Source organism: Berghia stephanieae, chromosome 4, assembly GCF_034508935.2.
Source record: "Berghia stephanieae isolate SIO BIC M18660-M18661 chromosome 4, UCSD_Bste_1.3, whole genome shotgun sequence".
In the NCBI taxonomy this organism is placed as follows: domain Eukaryota; kingdom Metazoa; phylum Mollusca; class Gastropoda; order Nudibranchia; family Aeolidiidae; genus Berghia; species Berghia stephanieae.
Window position 1 is genome coordinate 20,254,452 of NC_088363.1, and position 21,374 is coordinate 20,275,825.

The following is a 21,374-nucleotide window of genomic DNA, read 5'->3' on the forward strand; positions in this document are numbered from 1 at the left end:
CGAAAATGCAAAACCACGCTCAGCAAAACTTTGTTCTTGGGATGTTTTTCTCCATGAGCGAAGAACTGCTGGATCGCAGAGATCGAGTTGGTTTATATTCCCCGACAAGGCATTGAAGGTATTCAGGTGATGTATGGTGAAGGCAATTGTAAGCAAACATGCGATTTCGTACTTTATTCTTTTCTTTATTGAAAGCCAGTGTAGTGACTTAAGGACTGGTGTTATATTATGGTCCCAAGGCTTTGTCCTTGTAACTATACGAGCAGCTTTGTTTTGCATCAACTGTAGTCTGTTCAGCGATGTTTTTGGTAGGCCATACAGCAGAGAGTTACAATAATCCATGCGTCTGGTAACAAGGGCATGGATAAGTGTTTTGCATGTTTCGTCATCAATAAAATTTCGTATTCTGCATATCATTTGGAGTTGGAGAGCACTGTGTATCGCCTGACAGCACTTTGTTATGTGTGCACGCATGTCTAGGTGAGTGTCAAAGAAGAAACCAAGGTTTCGAACGACATTGGAATTTTTAATAACAGATTCGCCGAAGGACAGTTGGTCAATGAGTATATCCTTTCCTGTCTTTTTGAATACATTCAGCTCAGTTTTGTCCTCATTGAATTTCAGTTTCAGCTTGTTGTTTGTCATCCATGCTTTAACGTTATCTAGACATGCATGCTGCGAGTCGCTCTTTTGTGTCTTTGATATTTTTTTATGAAATGGGAGTGTATAGCTGGGTATCATCGATGTAGAGATGATGGCTGAAACAGAAGGTCGCGATGATGTTGCTTAAGGGCTTTGTGTACATTGTGAAAATATAAGGGCCAAGCACTGAACCCCGTGGAACACCAAATTGCAGCTTTGTTGGTGGTGAAAGGGAATCATTTATGAGAACACGTTGTGGCCGATCTCGTAAATAGAATGAAAACCATACCCTATAACAAAAGTAAAATACTCAAAACATCCGCCAGCCGGATATGCCGTATCAACACACAAAATAACTATGTGTAACCTTAAATGTTTATAGTCTCATTCATAGAATTTAAGGATAACTAATCATCACCTTGCCCTAGCTCAATTTGCGGCGATGCACTGCGGTTCACGCCTGGACTATTCCAGTCTTCCCTTGGAATAGACCCTAGGTAAAAGATTGCCCTATGAGATGAATAAATGGAATTTTAATTTATTTTTTATTGTATTTATCAAAATGACTGTCTTAAAACAATGACAAATAGCTGAATGACGTCAATTTCCTTCCAGAATTTTTAGGTTAAATCGCATTGAACCTAAATGACGTCATTTTAGTTGCTGGGTCTGATCGTAGCCATCGCTTATAGATAGAATGAAGTTGACGTCACTCGGGTCTTTCTTATTGTTTTCAGCATAGAAATCAGCGCGGCACACTAATGATATTGATATTATAATCAAATGGAAGGAAGGAAATTGACGTCATTCAGCTGTTTGTCATTGTTTTAGGACAGCCATTTTGATAAATAAAATAAAAAATATAATAAAATTCCCTTTATTCATACCACAGGGTAAATTTTTTTACCTAGGGTCCATTCCAAGGGAAATTTGGCTTTAAAATTTCCCAAAGATGTACAAAAACGGTTGATTTAATCATTTATGACAAGAATTCATTTTTGATACAAATTGACCTTCTAGCTAAACTTGACAATATCTCAGTTCAAACATTTTCACCATCCGACTGATTAGGCCTTTCACTGTAACATAATATTTGTTTGCATCGAATATTTGTGTAAACCTGATATTCATAGTTGACACTTCAAAAGCATAAATAATTTATTATATATTTATTCATTCATCCATTTAATAAACCAAAAGGGATTTTTTTTTATTATTCAGCGTCACTCGAGTCTATATATGAGTCTAAACATCAGTTTTCTGATCACTCATGCAGATTTCTGACTAATGAAAACTCATAGAAATCGAAATAAAACTACACTCGCAACCGCTTGTACTGTAATTTGTGCTCTCTAGTGCTGGGTCGAGTTTGAAACGATCAAATCGAGCGGGTTTTCGATCGAGTCCTCTAAAATCGAGTCGGTTTCGAGCGGGTTTCGAGTCAGTGACGTCATCGAGCAGTTATTCGTTTGAAAAAAAAAAAAATACGAGCATCTCGTTTGCCACAGGAAACTTCACATACCCCTCCCTCTCTTATGTCTGTGGCTGGCTTGACTGCAGCTGGTTATGATGGGGGCTGCCAGATGGCCAAGTTCAAAATTGGTTACTAAGAAACGCTTTTCTATTATTATTCATTTTTAAAAAAAATCTTTTATTTTTTAAAAAATGAAAAGATAAGTTTATCCAACTGTAGTCGATTGTTTTGTTAATCAAAACCAATGAGTTTTTCAAGGGAGTCAGAATGCTTGTGGTCTTTGGCTATTTGGGGTCAATTTGACTACTTGGGCAAGAAGAAATCTGGCTGTCTGGCAGCCTTGATTATGATCGTCGTCGCATCACACACACACACACACACACACACACACACACACACGCCATCAGTTGTTGATGGTGAAGGGTTGAGACCCCCCCCCCCCCCACACCACCATCATCCCGCTGTCACCTTAACATTTCATATTTATGTCGCGCCAAAAGTTGTCGGCCGCCCCCACCTCCCATAATTTGTCACTGGTCGTCATCGCCTCTTGTGTGTGCGGGAAAAGGTCGTGCCTTTCATTTCATTATTTGAAAAATAAATGAACAAGAATGGTGTGTTTTTATTAGGTAGGTAGATAATAATAATATTTAGCAGGTTCCACACCCAGACACCCACGGATTGCCCGGACACGATGATAACGATGCCGACGACAATGGATGACGATGATGATGATGATGATTATCGTGTTTCTGTTTTTAAAAAATGAAATACTTTAGCAGGTTCCACCCCCACCCCCCACACGGATAGACGGACCCGAAGATGATGATTGTGTATTGCTGGCTGTTACGGCTGTGATGAGGATGATGATAATGATGATGATGACGATGGCGCAGATGGTGATTATTTGTTCGGTCGCTCAGTGGTACGGTGTCTCTTGTCACAAAATCAAGCCTTGTCAATGGCCGAATGAGTGACAGTGATTGTTGAAAATTGTGATCCAGACGTTAAGTCCGTGTGTAAGGCACTTGACTCAGGTGTGAATGTATTCTTATCTTATAAGCAATGACGGGTATTGTAAAGAGCTTTAATACAAAAAGACTCCAAACAGCGATCGGTACCTACTGTACGAAATGGATGTATGGTCGATATGGTGTGCCGGAGGAATAAATTAAATTAAATATTGTGAAATTCATTGAGTATGGTAAATCCTTGGAAATGCGCTTTGAACTAATACACCTAGACAACTCCGATTCCAATATAAACGACTGATTAATGTTCCCATATATAAACTATAGTTAGCTGAAAATCTTTCTTTGTCGGGACTCCAAAAGTATGGAACGAATTAGACAAAGAAATCAAAGGGGTCTTTTAGGAGCACTGATTGATTTTAGATTGATTATTACATTGGAATGTGTTGATATTTATTTTATTCCTTATTATTAGGGTGGTGGTGGTGGTGGTGGTGGTGATGATGATGATCCCGCTGATATGATGGTGATGATAAATAAATTAAACATAATTCCCTTTATTCATCCCATAGGGGAGATTCGTCTTTCGGGTCTATTCTAAGGGAAGACTGGAATAACCCAAGCGACAGCCGCAGCGCCGCAAATTTAGTTAGGGCAAGGTGACTTGCTCAAGACCACTCAGCGGCGGGTGATCGAACTCGGTACCTTTCGGGTGCCAACCAAAGACCGTACCGCTGCCCCTGATGATGATGATGATGATGATGATGATGATGATGATGATGGGAACTAACAAAGAATACACAGGCATCTAAAATTGAAACATTCCATATTCAAAGCTAATGTTTTACTTTTAAAAATTGAGCTTTACAATATCCACTAAATGTGATCAAAGCGCTTTGTAAAGGGGTCCCTGGTCAACAGCAACATTTAATATGTAGGACGGGACATGCCGCCTGTTAGGCGATATTACAATTTTTCAGACAAAGACAACGCTGTTAACGGCCAGGTACTCATTTTACACCTGAGTACGGTGAGAGAATGTGAGTAAAGAGCCTTGTCCAAAGACTCAACTATGCATCGAGCGCGAGGCTCGAACCCAGGACTTTCCGATCCGAACGCGGGTGTCATACCACTAGACCATTATAATGCACTAGACCCATGGCCGACTAGAGTACTATAGGTACGTCATGACTAGACCACATAGCCGCACTACTGTAGGAGTGTTCATTGATAGATGGATGCGTGTGTGTCATAGAAATAGCCTTAGTGTGTGTGTGTGTGTGTGTGTGTGTGTGTGTGTGATAGTCAAACTTGAGTAGGTTTAATGAAGACTTGTCACACACGCGTGATACACCTATACGAATTTCCCTGCCACCCAGACACACTAACATCTGACAAGGAGTGAGGGCTGTGGAAGAACCACAGACTACCGTGTGCAAACGTTGGCGATTGGTATCGGATGGCAAACTGTGATCGTTTGAATTTGAAATGATTCGAAACACTCGTTACCCCTCCGCTCGCTCGGATCCTGATCGTCTCAAGCTCGTCTCACGTGTCAAGATCGTCTCAAGCTCGTCTCAAGCTCACAACCCGCCTGATCGTTTTAGTGACTCGATCGTTTTACTGACTCGCTCTTCCGGCATTGAGATCGGACACTGACTCGTTGACGCTGACTCGATCGTCGATCGGGTAAAAGCGATCAAATAACCCAACACTAGCTCTCAGCATTTCCTTTCCTTTGCCCTTTTCATAACTCGTAACAAGTAACAAGGACGACCTTTACTTAGTTATTTCGACTTCTGATTCTGGCAAGTATATCTTCCATTCTTTACATCAACCGACCTGTTTGACATTTCATAAAACATTTTAGTATGTTTTTCAAGGTCGCGCTTAATCTGAGCTGTCACGAGCGAGAATTAGAAAGATTGTGATGATGTGGTCGTGAGTGATGTTGTCTGAATAACGAAAATTGGTTATTCCCAGACAGGTGTCTGGGAATAGCCAATTTTCGTTTTCGAAGTGGCAATTCGGACTCAAGTCTGAATAGTCTCCCGTAGCTATTCGGACATGTCCAATGTGCGTCGGCAGTGAAACACAGTGGGGCAGTGGGCAGAACTGATAAAGAAGCAGAAGAAACAGAAGAAGCTTTCAGAAGAAATTATGTTTTTGCACATGTCAAAATGACTCATGAGTGAGTCTCATAACCCCTGCTTCGGACAGTAGAAGGAATGTAGCCTGTCTAAGACTATTAGAATATTTTAATTTTTTAAAATTTGATTTTGTTTGGACATCGCGTTTTGTTGTTAACAAAGCTTTTCCTTTAGACGAGTAGTAGTTAAACTTTAACTTATTTTTGTTACTTTGGATCAATGATTTTGTCTTTCTTATCAAATAAAGTTATTATGGTTGTTGTTTTGATTGACATCAATTCTATTTAATTAATTATCAATATTTAAAAAAAAAAAGAAACTAGACTCTATACTGCCATGGAAGACTATTCAGAGTGAGTCCAAATAATCTGTTGATTGCACATGCGCATTGAGATTGGAGTCAGAATAGCCATGGGAGACTATTCAGACTCGAGTCCGAATAGCCGCAGCCTTTCGTTTTCCCAGACACATTTTTGAAACCCTGCTCTTTTAAACAATTATCCACATACCAGAATATGGAATGTCCTTGAGTTTTTTAGATTGGTGTTTTAATTTAGTGTTTTTGAGTGGGTTTTTCTTTGAGTGCATGTATTTCTTTGTAAGTCTAGTTGTTATGGTAAGATGGCCGTCATTTTATTTGTAGTTTTGAACATGAGAGTTAGTCGTTGTTCTTTCCTTCTGTCTTTATTCTTAGATAATGACAATTATGATAATGATTTTGTTATTGGGGTGTCAAGAACTCGTTATTTTGTTCCAGCTTCATTCATAATAACAAAGAGATAGGGCCTCAAACTCTAGTAGAAGTGGACTTGACACTTGTGATGGGCTTGGAATGTTTTTGAAATCCTGTAGATTGGCTAATGAAATTTACTCAAAATGCAAACCCAAAGAATATGAGTCGAATGAAGAAGAAAAGACGATTTCTGTGCTACTTTAGGCTTCAACTTCCTGATATTGTATTATCCTCTTGTATAGACCTGTAAATTCTCAGTCAATTAACTGAAATCAGTCAATTTGTCAAATTCAAATATTTATAAAAGGAAAGAAAGAAAGAAAGAAATAAAAAAAGAAAGAATTCACAAATCGTAGTCGAATGACCGTAAAATAATTAGGAGTGTTCCACAGCGCTACGCATAGCTCATGGGGACCGTTTATATTAACGATGTATATATTGCCAAGACAAAGCGACGCTTTTTATAAAAGGCGTGTCTGAACACTTCCCTGGGTATTTTCACACATCCTTCGTTAAATTATTTTTTCACTTTCCAATCCGTCGTGATCCCAACTGTAGCCAATTTTAACCACATTTACCCTTCGAGTCTCAAAACTATGATAAAGTAAATTGCGAAAGCCGCAAGTCCGTTATGTAGACATCTTCAAATCGAAAGTTAGGATAGATTGCTACAAGCACATTTCGATTGCCTCACGTTGTAAACAAACTGGTTGACCGTTTCTTCACTGATTGAGTACCTGATCATAAGGAACAATGGTAAGTAGCCTAATTAATTCCCGTGCAAATCAGGACGTTTTCTGGCATTGTTTTGCTCAAGCCCAAGCGAGCTTGCTGTTTTGTGGCGATTTACCTTCATTTCGATTCTTTGAATTTTTCCGCTACGCCTGCCGAAGTTTCTTCTTGATAATTCACTTCTACTTAATAATTCAGTGTATTGGCCTGAAGTCATATTTATTTAAGTTTTTTTTCCTCTGTCATTTACTGATTGAAAATCAAGTTTGCTCATTGTTACATTATTCTAATGTTCTCACAATGGCTGAGCTGTTCGTGGATCGCAATTCAGACTTGTCGAGCATCGATAAAGATGTGAGTCCCGTGAGGAATAAATTCAATTGGTCATGGCTAGAAGTTAAAGATGATAATGGTGATTATTTTTCTATGTCAAAAAAATTCCAGAGGCAGGAATATGACTTTGATGAAGTCATCTTTACCTATATGAATGACATGCTTATTTAGCATTCCTTCTACATCAAATTATGACAGTCATACTTCCAGACTTCCAGTAAGAAATAACACCCACTATTTTGATATATTGTATTTATCACTCTCCTCTCCAATGATGCCCTTATTTAAAAAAAAAATAATTGAATCTTCAGTTTGTCGAAGAGTTTCAGTCAATTTTTATAGAGCTCATTTACAGGTCTACTTGTAGTCTTTCTATGTCTCTATGATTTTGAATATTTTTCAGACACTTTACTTTGCACTTAACACTAACAAAATAAATGGAAACACAACCTTTTAAGTGCTATTTTAGGCTTCAACTTCCTGTTATTGTATTGACCTCATGTAGTCTTTCTTTGTCTCTATGATTTTGAATATTTGTCAGTCACTTGCACATAGCACTAACAAAGTAAATGGAAAAATACACCTTTTTAAAAATTTCTAATTACATACAATTGTCAATAATGTCCAATCTTGAAATAATTTTTATTTTCATTTTGGGTGGAATTATGGATCAACATGTACGGTAGCATAGCAATTTTGCAAATTAATTAGCTTTCCAAGATGACTGCCATGGTCGCATGACCTAATTTGCATATTTGGTTGCGTGGGCATGTTCACAAAACTACCCACTACTATCCATGTGAATTTCATGAATTTGGGACTAGCAGTTATGTTTTTGTTGCATTTTTACTAACATTACCCATTTTAAACTGATTTTTGCCGAAATACTTAGCAACTGGGAAATATTTAGTGCCAGATTTGTGAGCAACTAAAGAGTTAAGCGGCAGACGGTCTCAATTAAGCAGTAGGAAATTGAAAATGGTATGACTTATTTTATAGAAAGAAAATCTGTTCCGAGGACATTGTCCCAATTAAGTGGCATCCCCAATACCAGCTTAGACTATAATAAAAGTACTGTGAAAGTACAGAAGTCTTCCCCAATATGACACAGACTTTAACTTACTCAATATCTAATAATAATAATAATAATAATAATAATAATAATAATAATAATAATAATAAATCGTTATTGTCCCCAAAAAAGTGGCAATTTGTCATTTGGTTACACATTTATAACAATACAATGATTTATAAAAAGAGGAATTACCCTATCATTTGGTGTTTAAATGTTTAAATCAGTGCCAATTTGGTTATGGATGAGAAAGGGTATAATATTGGCTAATCAAAAATTCAGCAATTTGTGAATCAAAATTCTTGTTGTCGCATGTATCCCAGGAAAATCCTTACTCAAATGTCAGCGGCCATTTAGACCAGTGTTAAAATCCAAATGGTAGTCATTACCAGAAATGCAATATTCTCAAGACACAAAATTCGTCAGTTGAATACAAAGGCAAATAGGAGTACATTTTTCAGCCATTAAACTAACATAACTTGAGCTTGAGCTTTTATACAGTGCAATATCCACTAAACGTACTCAAAGCGCTTTACAAAGGATCCCTGACCAACAGCAACACGTAACATGTAGAACGAGGCATTACACCTGTTGGGGGATTTTACTTCTTTTTTCTTTCCGACAGACACAATGCTGTTAACAACCAGGTAGTCATTTTACACCTGAGTATAGTGAGAGACTGTGAGTAAAGAGCCTTTTCCAAGGACTCAACTATGCACAGTGAGGCTTAATCATGACCTTCCGATCTGAAAACGACAGTCAAACCACAAGACCACATAGCCACATAACTTCTTTTCTGATTATCTGATTTTCAAAGTATTGAAAAAGCTTTATAATGATATAAGTTTCATTGAGGTTTATCAATTTGAATTTTTTACCCAAGTACATTCATATTATTAGTCTCAAAAACCTCAAGATATGACATACATTAGTAAAAGCCCTGTTTAGCGACATCAATATAATGGCTATAATCAGTAATTAAAATTTACACAAAAGGGTACAGCCAATCAGATTCAGAATTTTTTTTTTGATGGGCTGACCAAACAGGAAATATAATATAAATTCTGTTTTGAGTAATACAGCTTTAAAATATAGACGTATGAATAATACCTAGTGTTATTCCACCATATATGAATTCTTCTTCTTCTTCAAGTACCAAGTCTGTGCCAGACATCGGTGATCATGGTACGCCATTCATCTCTCTGATCAGATAACCTCAGAAAACTAATATAACTCTTCTCTTTCTTTGTCACCCAGCTGTTCAAACTATTCAAATATGTTTTTTTTTTGGTCTATCTTTACTCTTTTTACCTTCTATCTTTCCTTATAGAGCAAGATGTTCAATTCATTTATGTCGATTTAGGTGCCCTAAAAATTTCATTTGTCTTTTTCTTATTGTACAAATTAATAACCTTTTAGTTTCAGCTTGCTCTAATACTTCTTCATTAGTTTTCTTCTCTGTCCATGAGATTCTTAACATCCTTCTAAGAAACCACATTCCTGCTGCCTCCAGTTTCTTTCTAATGTCTTCTGTAATTGTCCAGCTTTCGCAGCCATATAATAATATATATGAATAGTTAACCATATTTAAATAGTTTTATTTATGTTTTCAGACCAATCACCATGGGAGGTATGAAATGGGGAAACATGGCCACCAATGTCCGTGGCTTGATCATGTACAGCCTGTCACCATATGAACAAAAACCTTTTGCTGGAGCACTCAGCCAAGGAGTCCCCAACATGGTTCGTCGCTTCAGAGGCCAAGTGTTCAGAGTAACACCACGTATGAGTTTTTCTTATTTTCACTATTTTAAAACTATTCACAATGATTAAACAATTTGTATTTTTATTTGCATTATCCCCCTCCTCACTCTGTTATAAGAATAGGAGAATAATACAGTGCAACCTCTGGATAACGACAACCCCTGGATCGCGACATTGTACTCTGGTCCCGATTTTTTTGCCATATGTTATTAGTAATAAAAACCTCAAAATAGTGACATACTTTTTAATAAAACCCCTGTTTAGCTACATCGTTGTAACATTAATCAGCAGTTGAGACCAATGCTTGATACCTGACCATCGTCATATCATACTCATAACCAATAAAAAATGCCTTTTATTTCCTCTCAATGAGATCGCTTTGTAACTGACCAATCAGAGCACAATATTACGCAGTGATGCCAAAACTCCGGTTTCACCGGAAAAAACTCCGGTCTGGAGCAAAAAATTCCGGGCTCCGGGCAACTTCCGTCAAATTCCGGTGAGGTCAATTTGTTCCAAGGATACCCCCCCCCCCCCCTTTTCCAACTACCACATCATCATCATTGCCACTAGTATTACAACCATCATCACTACCACTACTACTGCAACCACCACCACATCATCATTATTGCCACTACTACTACAACCACCACCACCACATCATCATCATCACTACCACTACCACAACTACCATCACCATTACAATCACCACCACCACATCATCATCACTACCACTACTACTACAACCACCATCACCACATCATCACCACTACCACAACTTCAAACCACCACCACCACATCATCATCATCACTACCACTACCACAACTACCATCACCATTACAATCACCACCACCACATCATCATCACTACCACTACTACTACAACCACCATCACCACATCATCACTACTACTACACCACCACCGCCACATCATCATCATCACTACCACTACCATAACTACCATCACCATTACAATCACCACCGCCACATCATCATCACTACCACTACCACAACTACCATCACCATTACAATCACCACCACCACATCATCACTACCACTTCTACTACAACCACCAGCACCACATCATCACCACTACCACAACTTCAACCACCACCACCACATCATCATCATCACTACCACTACCACAACTACCATCACTATTACAACCATCATCACCACATCATCACTACCACTACTACTACAACCACCACCACCACATCATCATCACTACCACTACTACTACAACCACCAGCATCACATCATCACTACCACTACTACTGCAACCACCACCACCACCACATCATCATCACTGCAACTACATACAACCACCACCACATCATCACTACCACTACTACTACAACCACCCCACATCATCATTACCACTACTACTACAACCACCACCACCACATCATCATTACTACCACTAATACTACTACAACCACCACCACATCATCATCACTACCACTACTACATCACCACATCATCATCACTACCACTACTACTACAACCACCACCACCACTACATCGTCATTACCTCTACTACTACAGCCACCACCATCACATCATTACTACAACCACCACAACCACATCATCATTACTGCTACTACTACAACCACCACCACCACCACATCATTACTACCACTACTACTGCAACCACCACCACCACATTATCATCACTGCAACTACCACTACTACTACAACCACCACCACCACATCATCATTACTACCACTAATACTACTACAACCACCACCACATCATCATCACTACCACTACTACATCACCACATCATCATCACTACCACTACTACTACAACCACCACCACCACTACATCGTCATTACCTCTACTACTACAGCCACCACCATCACATCATTACTACAACCACCACAACCACATCATCATTACTGCTACTACTACAACCACCACCACCACCACATCATTACTACCACTACTACTGCAACCACCACCACCACATTATCATCACTGATACCACTACACTACCACCACTACTACAATACCACCACCGCCACATCATCATTACCACTACTACTACAACCACCACATCATCACTACCACTAATACTACTACACCACCACCACCACATCATCATCACTACTTCTACTACTACAACCACCACTACAACATCCTCACTACCACTACTACTACAAGCACCACCACCACCTCATCTTCATCACTGCCATACTACTACAACCACCACCACCACATCATCATCACTACCACTGCTACTACAACCACCACCATCACATCATCACTACCACCACTACTACTATAACCACCACAACCACATCGTCATCACTACTACTACAACTACTAACTACTACTATACTACTACTACTACTACTACTACTACTACTACCACTACCACTACTACTACTACTACTACTACTACTACTACTACTACTACTACTACTACTACTACTACTACTACTACTACTGCTACTACAACCACACCACCACTACCACATCATCATCACTACCACTACTACATCACCACATCATCATCACTACCACTACTACTACAACCACCACCACCACTACATCGTCATTACCTCTACTACTACAGCCACCACCATCACATCATTACTACAACCACCACAACCACATCATCATTACTGCTACTACTACAACCACCACCACCACCACATCATTACTACCACTACTACTGCAACCACCACCACCACATTATCATCACTGCAACTACCACTACTACTACAACCACCACTACTACAATACCACCACCACCACATCATCATTACCACTACTACTACAACCACCACATCATCACTACCACTAATACTACTACAACCACCACCACCACATCATCATCACTACTTCTACTACTACAACCACCACTACAACATCCTCACTACCACTACTACTACAAGCACCACCACCACCTCATCTTCATCACTGCCACTACTACTACAACCACCACAACCACATCATCATTACTGCTACTACTACAACCACCACCACCACCACATCATTACTACCACTACTACTGCAACCACCACCACCACATTATCATCACTGCAACTACCACTACTACCACAACCACCACTACTACAATACCACCACCACCACATCATCATTACCACTACTACTACAACCACCACATCATCACTACCACTAATACTACTATAACCACCACCACCACATCATCATCACTACTTCTACTACTACAACCACCACTACAACATCCTCACTACCACTACTACTACAACCACCACCACCACATCATCATCACTACCACTGCTACTACAACCACCACCATCACATCATCACTACCACCACTACTACTATAACCACCACAACCACATCGTCATCACTACTACTACAACTACTACTACTACTACTACTACTACTACTACTACTACTACTACTACTACTACCACTACCACTACTACTACTACTACTACTACTACTACTACTACTACTACCACTACTACTACTACTACTACTACTACTACTACTACTGCTACTATTATTACAACACACACCACCACTACCACATCATCATCATCACTACTACTACTACTACTACTACTATTACTACTACTACTACTACTACTACTACTACTACTACTACTACTACTACTACTACTACTACTACTACTACTACAACCACTACAACATCATCATCACTACCACTACTAATACAACCACCAGCACCACATCATCATCACGACCAGTACTACTACAACCACCACCACCACATCATCACTACCACTACAACCACCACCACATCATCATTACCACTACTACTACTACTACTACAACCACCACATCATCACTACCACTACTACTACAACCACCACTACCACATCATCATCACTACCATTTGTACTACAACCACCATCACCACCACATCACTATCAATACTACTACAACCACCATCACCTCATCATCACTACCATTTGTACCACAACCACCATCACCACCACATATTCATCACCCACCGGTACTACAACCACCACCACATCATTATCATCACGACCACAACTACTACAACCACTATACCACCACCACCTCATCATCACTACCACTACTACTTCAACCACCACCACCACCACCATATCATCATCACTACCACTAACAACAACGATTATCACATCTTCATCATCACTACCATTATTACTACAACCACCAACACCACATCATCCTCCTACCAACAGCAGTGATGCCAAAACTCCGGTTTCACCGGAAAAAACTCCGGTCTGGAGCCAAAAATTCCGGGCTCCGGGCACCTTCCGTCAAATTCCGGTGAGGTCAATTTGTTCCAAGGATACCCCCCCCCCCCCCCTTCCAACCACCACATCATCATCACTGCCACTAGTATTACAACCATCATCACTACCACTGCTACTGCAATCACCACCACCACATCATCAGTACCACAACTACTACTACAATCACCACCACATCATCATCACTACCACAACTACCATCACTATTAAACCACCACCACCACATCATCATCACTACCACTACTACTGCAACCACCACCACCACATCATCATCACTACCACTACTACTGCAACCACCGCCACCACATCATCATCACTACCACTACTACTGCAACCACCACCACCACATCATCATCACTGCAACTACCACAACTACTACAGCCACCACAATCACATCGTCATCACTACCACTACTACTGCAACCACCACCACCACTCATCATCACTGCAACTACTACAACCACCACTACCACATCATCATCATTACCACTACTACTACAACAGCTACCAGCATCTCATCATCTTTACAGCTACTACTACAACCACAACCATATCATCACTACCACTACTACTACAACCACCATTACATCGTCATTACCACTACTACTACTACTACCACCACCACATCATCACTACCACTACTACTACTACAACCACCATCACCACATCATCACTACAACTATCACTGCTACAACAACCACCACCACCACCACATCATCACTACCACTACTACTACAACCACCACCACCACATCATCATTACCACTATTACTACAACCACCACCACATCATCATCATCACTGCAACTACCACTACTACTACAACCACCACTCTCACTCATCATCACTACCACTACTACTACAACCACCACCACCATATCATCACTACCACTACTACTATAACCACCACCATCATCATACTACTACTATAACCACCACACACCACATCATCACTACCACTACTACAACACCACCACCACCACTGCATCATCATTACCACTGCTACTACAACCACCACCACCACATCATCACCACCACTACTACTACAACCACCACCACCACATCATCATCATACCACTACTACTACAACCACCACCACAATCATCACTACTGCTACTACTACTACAACACCACCACCACATCATGATTACCACTACTACTACTACAACCACCACTACCAGTTCATCATCACTACCATTTGTACTACAACCATCATCACCACCACATAATCATCACTACCACCACCACTACTACAACCACCACCACATCATTATCACTACCACTACTACTGCAAGCACCACCACCACCTCATCTTCATCACTACCACCACTGCTACTACTACAACTACCACCACCACCGCCACATCGTCATCACTACCACTGCTACTACAACCACCACCACCACATCATCATCACTACCACTACTACTACTACTTCAACCACCACTACAACATCATTATCATCACTACCACTACTACTACAACCAGCACCACATCATCATCACTACCACTACTACTACAACCACTACCACCACATCATCATCACTACCACTACTACTACTACAACCACCACTACAACATCATCATCATCACTACCACTACTACTACAACCACCAGCACCACCTCATCATCACGACCACTACTACTACAACCACCACCACCACATCATCACTACTACTACTACTACTACTACTACTACTACTACTACTACTACTACAACCACCACCACACACATCATCATCACTACCACTACGACTACAACCACCACTACCACATTATCATCACTACCACTACTACTACTACTACAACCACCATCACCACATCATCATCACTACCACTACTACTACAACCACCACTACCACATTATCATCACTACCACTACTACTACTACAACTACCACTACAACATCATCATCATCACTACCACTACTACTACAACTACCAGCACCACATCATCATCACGACCACTACTATTACAATCACTACCACCACCACAACATCATTACCACTACTACTACAACCACCACCACATCATCACTACTGCTACTACTACTACAACCACCACCACCACATCAGCATCACTACCACTACTACTACAACCACCACTACCACATTATCATCACTACCACTACTACTACTACAACTACCACTACAACATCATCATCACTACCACTACTACTACAACCACCAGCACATCATCATCACTACTATTACAATCACCACCACCACCACCACAACATCATTACCACTACTACTACATCCACCACCACATCATCACTACTGCTACTACTACTACAGCCACCACCACCACATCATCATCACTACCACAACTACTACAACCACCACTACCACATTATCATCACTACCATTTGTACTACAACCACCATCACCACGACATCAACATCACTACCACCACTACTACAACCACCTCATTATCATCACGACCACAACTACTACAACCACTATACCACAACCACATCATCATCACTACAACAACAACCACTATCACATCTTCATCATTACTACCACTACTACAATAACCACCAGCACCACATTCTCACTCCCACCAGTACTACAATCTCTGCCATTAGGTTTTGGCGCTTTACTTCATTTGAAATAAGGAAACTTTGGGATTGTATTTGGCAATGTGTTTATGTATCATAATATAATTCTAATCTGTTATCTATTTAGAACTATACAATATGTAAACACAATGCCAAATACCATTCCAATTCCTTTTTCTTGTGTGCGGAAATTCCTCTTTCGGCATTGAAATTCCTACGAGTGGTGTCTGAAACTCCTGTGAGCCAAATTTAAAGTTGGCGTCTCTGCAACAGTACTACAAAGTCTACAATTAGGTTTTGGAGCTTTACTTCATTTGAAATAAGGAAACTTTGGGATTGTATTTGGCAATGTGTTTATGTATCATAATATAATTCTAATCAGTTATCTATTTAGAACAATACAATAATATGTAAACACAATACCATTCCAATTCCTTTTTCTTGTGTGTGGAAATTCCTCTTTCGGCATTGAAATTCCTACGAGTGGTGCCTGAAACTCCTGTGAGCCAAATTTAAAGTTGGCGTCTCTGTATTACGACACTGCATGGAATCAGCGCTTGTTCATATGGACTCACAGCAAAAAAGTTATCTATGGATGGAACTCTCAGGGGTCCATAAACTTTCCCTGTTAGCTACCTGTTGGAGGTCAGTGAACGTTAACTGATATCAGGCAATGCCATGTCCAATGGGGGCAATTATGGATATTTATGGTCTTATAATATGTTGGAATAACCGGAAAAACAATAACAACCTCTTTCATTTTATTACTTTCATTTGAAAAATCAGTTGTTTTTCTAAACATTGGTCCAAATTTGATTTTATTGTGGTTAATACCTAGGTTTTTTTTATTGGGGGGGTATCTCTTTTTTTTAATATCGCAAGATGGAGATCCACTAATATTTAAGGGCTTGCAAATTTTGGTACATTTAAATACAAATTTTGGTATTCAAAACTCGTCAGAATTTTTAATTAAAATTAAAACTACATACATGTGTAGATCTGTGCTCTTGTGCAGTACTATCATATTAGCACTTGATTTTTAAAAAAATTATTTTTAGTTTTGTTAAGTGGCGTTCACGCACTGTTTGCGACAATACACATTGGAAACTGAAAGCATAAGTGGCATACCCTTTGAAAACAGGAGAAATACACATTCTAATGTTGTTGGGATGTGACTTCTTTCAGGCATTGATTCGTTCATCGTACTATTATGTATTCATGGGTCTCACCATGCCCCTTTTTCTCGCCATCTTGAAAGCCCCGGAATAACGACACCCCTGGATAAGGACATCATTTTCCTTGTCCAGAGCGATGTTATTATCCAGGGTTTGCACTTTGGTATATTTGAGCATTTGCCTTTCCCAGCAAATTCACACAGCCATTCTTTAAAATCCTATTATCATTTATTTTAATTTTTAACAAAGTGATGCATATATCTAATAGGTGAGAATTAACAGCTATTATTATTAAGTGATTCATTCAGCCATTCAGATGGATTGAGTATCACCACCTTCACATCATTAACTTCACGTTCACATAAAACATTATCATCATCATTACTGTCACTACTTCTACTATTATAAACACACCATCATCATTATCGTCACTATTAGTAGCTCCTCATCCTATAAACCAATACCACAACCATCACTTCATAACCTTCGAAAAATCCATGTTGAAGCAGAGTACCGTTATATCCATGCATTGGGTATTTGAGAAGAGGCAATATTGAAGACAAATTAGTTTTCTCCCTAGGAAAAATTGATCAAATGAGTGACTCTGACTTCCCCATCTGTTAACTCCACTCCCCTCCCCTCCTCCACACTTACTCCAGAACAAATGGCGAATTGGACCAATTCATTGGTTCTACGATCCTTCTTTCCTCTACTTTCCACCCATCCAACCTGCCAATGACACTATGAACTAGACTAAAGGCACTTCAAAACTCAAGTTGTGCACTGTCTCTATGATAGGAAAAGACATTCTCAGGTTTTGTATAGAGCTCATCATCCACTACTCACTTCTCATTACGCATACCTGCCTATTATTAGGGACCGTCCGTGATTGTTACGGAAGTGTAAGGACAATTACGGACTTACAGAAATGGAAGAAATATTACTGATACAAATGGTCGCAACATTAAATTAAAAAATAATTTTAAAATTTTCATTATTTACCGCTTGCTACAATAAAAAATCTCAATGCCTCGTTGGCTGGTAATGTGTGACGTCATCGACTCGACGCGGAAACTTTACCCTCATCAGTAGACACAGTGAAGTGTCGAATGTAGGTCATCAATAAGCATATTATTATCGCAGGGGTCATTGGCAATGCCCAGCCGAGCCTAAGTAGTAGGCCTATAACATGACATCCACATCCAAGGCCATTGTACACAAGCTGTACTGTACCACCGTCACCTCTACCACATTGTTAACACCAGAATAACCAGTACTACAACCACCACCACAATTTCATCATCATCACCATCACAAATACCGTCAGTACTACAACCACGACATCATTTCTTCCATAGCATTAACATCATCATTACCACCACTGTGGACACCAATATGTAACTCGTTAGAAAAACCAGCAGTGGCACATTATTTAAAAGCAATTCAAGTCAAGCTACCTTGGACCAGAGCTGCCAACTATACACCAAAAAGACGTATTATTACGCTTAATAAAATCAAATTACATGTCTTTTGTTCCACAATACGCCTTTTTGTCAGCATCAGGGTCGTGTGGGTGATTTAGGCAATTTTTTTCTTTTCACCATCCAATTCTAGTTTATCTTGTTTTCCGAAGCCTAAAACAGGGGCGTTATTTGGACGGAAGTAGCCTTTACCAAATTTATTGTGGAGAGGAATCTTCCAGTAGCGATTGCAGAGATTGTGGGGATTTATGTTTATGAATAATGGCTTTGTTTTACTCAATTACACCTTTCCATCAAAATTAGACCTTTTTTCAGTTAAAATTACACCTTTTCCTCAGTTGGGGTTAGCAGCTCTGCCTTGGACTACAAAAATATTTTCATTTTCATTATCAAAGAGTCTTTTTATAATCATGTCTTAATTTTTTTCTCATTCATTGTGATATTAACTTTGTAATTCTTTATCCTTTTTTCTTCTCAACTTTAGCTTTCATTGCTGGATACATGATCTACTGCTGGGCAGAAAAGGAGCACACTCGCCTTGAGAGGAAAGACCCCAAAGAATTTGAAAATGACGAATAAATAGTTGCGAGTTGTGTGTAATTTTCATTGATTATTTTTTTAAATCTCAGTCTTATCATCGTCCATCTTCTTTCATTTTCCTTTTTTTTTTCCCTCTTATTTATTAAGTCATACAAAATAAATGTTTTTCATGAAAATTCAGATTTTGTTTGTTGTTGTTGATTAAAAAAAAAAAAAGAATTCAGTATGTTATGCCTACCTCCTTTATGTAAAGCCATTAACTCTTTCAGTGTCATTTTCATTGGCCGCACTGTTCTCCTGACCAATTACCACACAGTGCGGCCGGTCTTGAAAGGCAAAAATAATAATGTAATAATAATTAATTAATAATAATCTTTATTGTCCAATGAAAGGCAATTCATGTGAGGTAAACAATGCTCAGTTTGGTTCGTGGTATGAACATCAACACATTTACAAATACACACAGACATACAAACATACAAGCAAGCACATTGTTTTTTCACATGTATACAAAAGAAATGAGCGTACGTACGTACATATCAAAATTGTTTATTTCAGGAAATATACATGATAATGTAACAAGGGTAACATTACATATTCATTGACATAATACCATTGCCTAAAATAATGTACAATGTATAGAGCTGGAGTATTAATTTGGACAGTGAAGTTTCAGACTCTGCCACAGAATGTCTCAGAGATAATAATGATTTTACATACATACATACATACATATAGATAGAATGCGCTTGGCCAAGGAGTTCACAACATTGCCATCCGGAAGTATAACGGACCAACACACAAACTCTGTGTAACCATGAACTTTTATAGTCTGGTTAATACAGTTTAGTGAGAACAACTCACAAACGCGGATGGCAAAAACAATAACAAAGGCCTGAGTGACGTCATCTTCGAACTATCTATACATACATACATACATCTACATCATACATACATATCAAAAATTGTTTATTTCAGGAAATATACATGATAATGTAACAAGGGTAACATATTCATTGACATAATACCATTTTCTAAAATAATGTACAATGTATAGAGCTGGAGTATTAGTTTGAACAGTGAAGTTTCAGACTCTGCCACAGAATGTCTCAGTGGTAATAATGATTTTAGTGTTGATGACGATGATAATGATGATGAATATGATGATGACGACGATGATGATGTCGGCGATGCTGACAATAACAGTGGTGGCCATGGCGGTAATGGAGACGACGACGATGAGAAATACATACATACATACATACATACATACATACATACATACATACATGCATGCCTACATACATACATACACACAGACAGACAGACAGAACGATACGTTTTATTTGCTGGGACAGCAGATAACCAATCTTACTTTCTACAAAAGTACTATAAATCGATCCAATGGTATCATTTCTTTCATCAGAACATTCAGTTGGCCCTAGGGGGTATTTTAATTGAGATTTTGCGCCGATTTCTTAT

The 21,374-nt window shown here is 39.1% G+C and overlaps 1 protein-coding gene across 1 annotated transcript; it reads left to right on the plus strand.

Moving 5' to 3' along the window:
- The first annotated feature begins 4,736 nt into the window (after positions 1-4,736).
- On the plus strand, positions 4,737-20,072 carry LOC144970194 (cytochrome b-c1 complex subunit 8-like). The gene is made up of 3 exons (XM_078909582.1): positions 4,737-4,895; positions 9,721-9,890; positions 19,837-20,072. The coding sequence occupies exons 2-3, from the start codon at positions 9,731-9,733 to the stop codon at positions 19,929-19,931; spliced, it is 255 nt and encodes an 84-aa protein (XP_078765708.1). The 5' UTR covers positions 4,737-4,895; positions 9,721-9,730; the 3' UTR covers positions 19,932-20,072.
- The last annotated feature ends 1,302 nt before the right edge of the window (positions 20,073-21,374 follow it).

Coding starts and splice junctions, on each gene's coding strand:
- LOC144970194 (XM_078909582.1), top strand. CDS start 9,731: ATGGGAGGTATGAAATGGGGAAACATGGCCACCAATGTCCGTGGCTTG. Junction 9,891..19,836: donor AGTGTTCAGAGTAACACCAC/GTATGAGTTTTT, acceptor TCTCAACTTTAG/CTTTCATTGCTGGATACATG.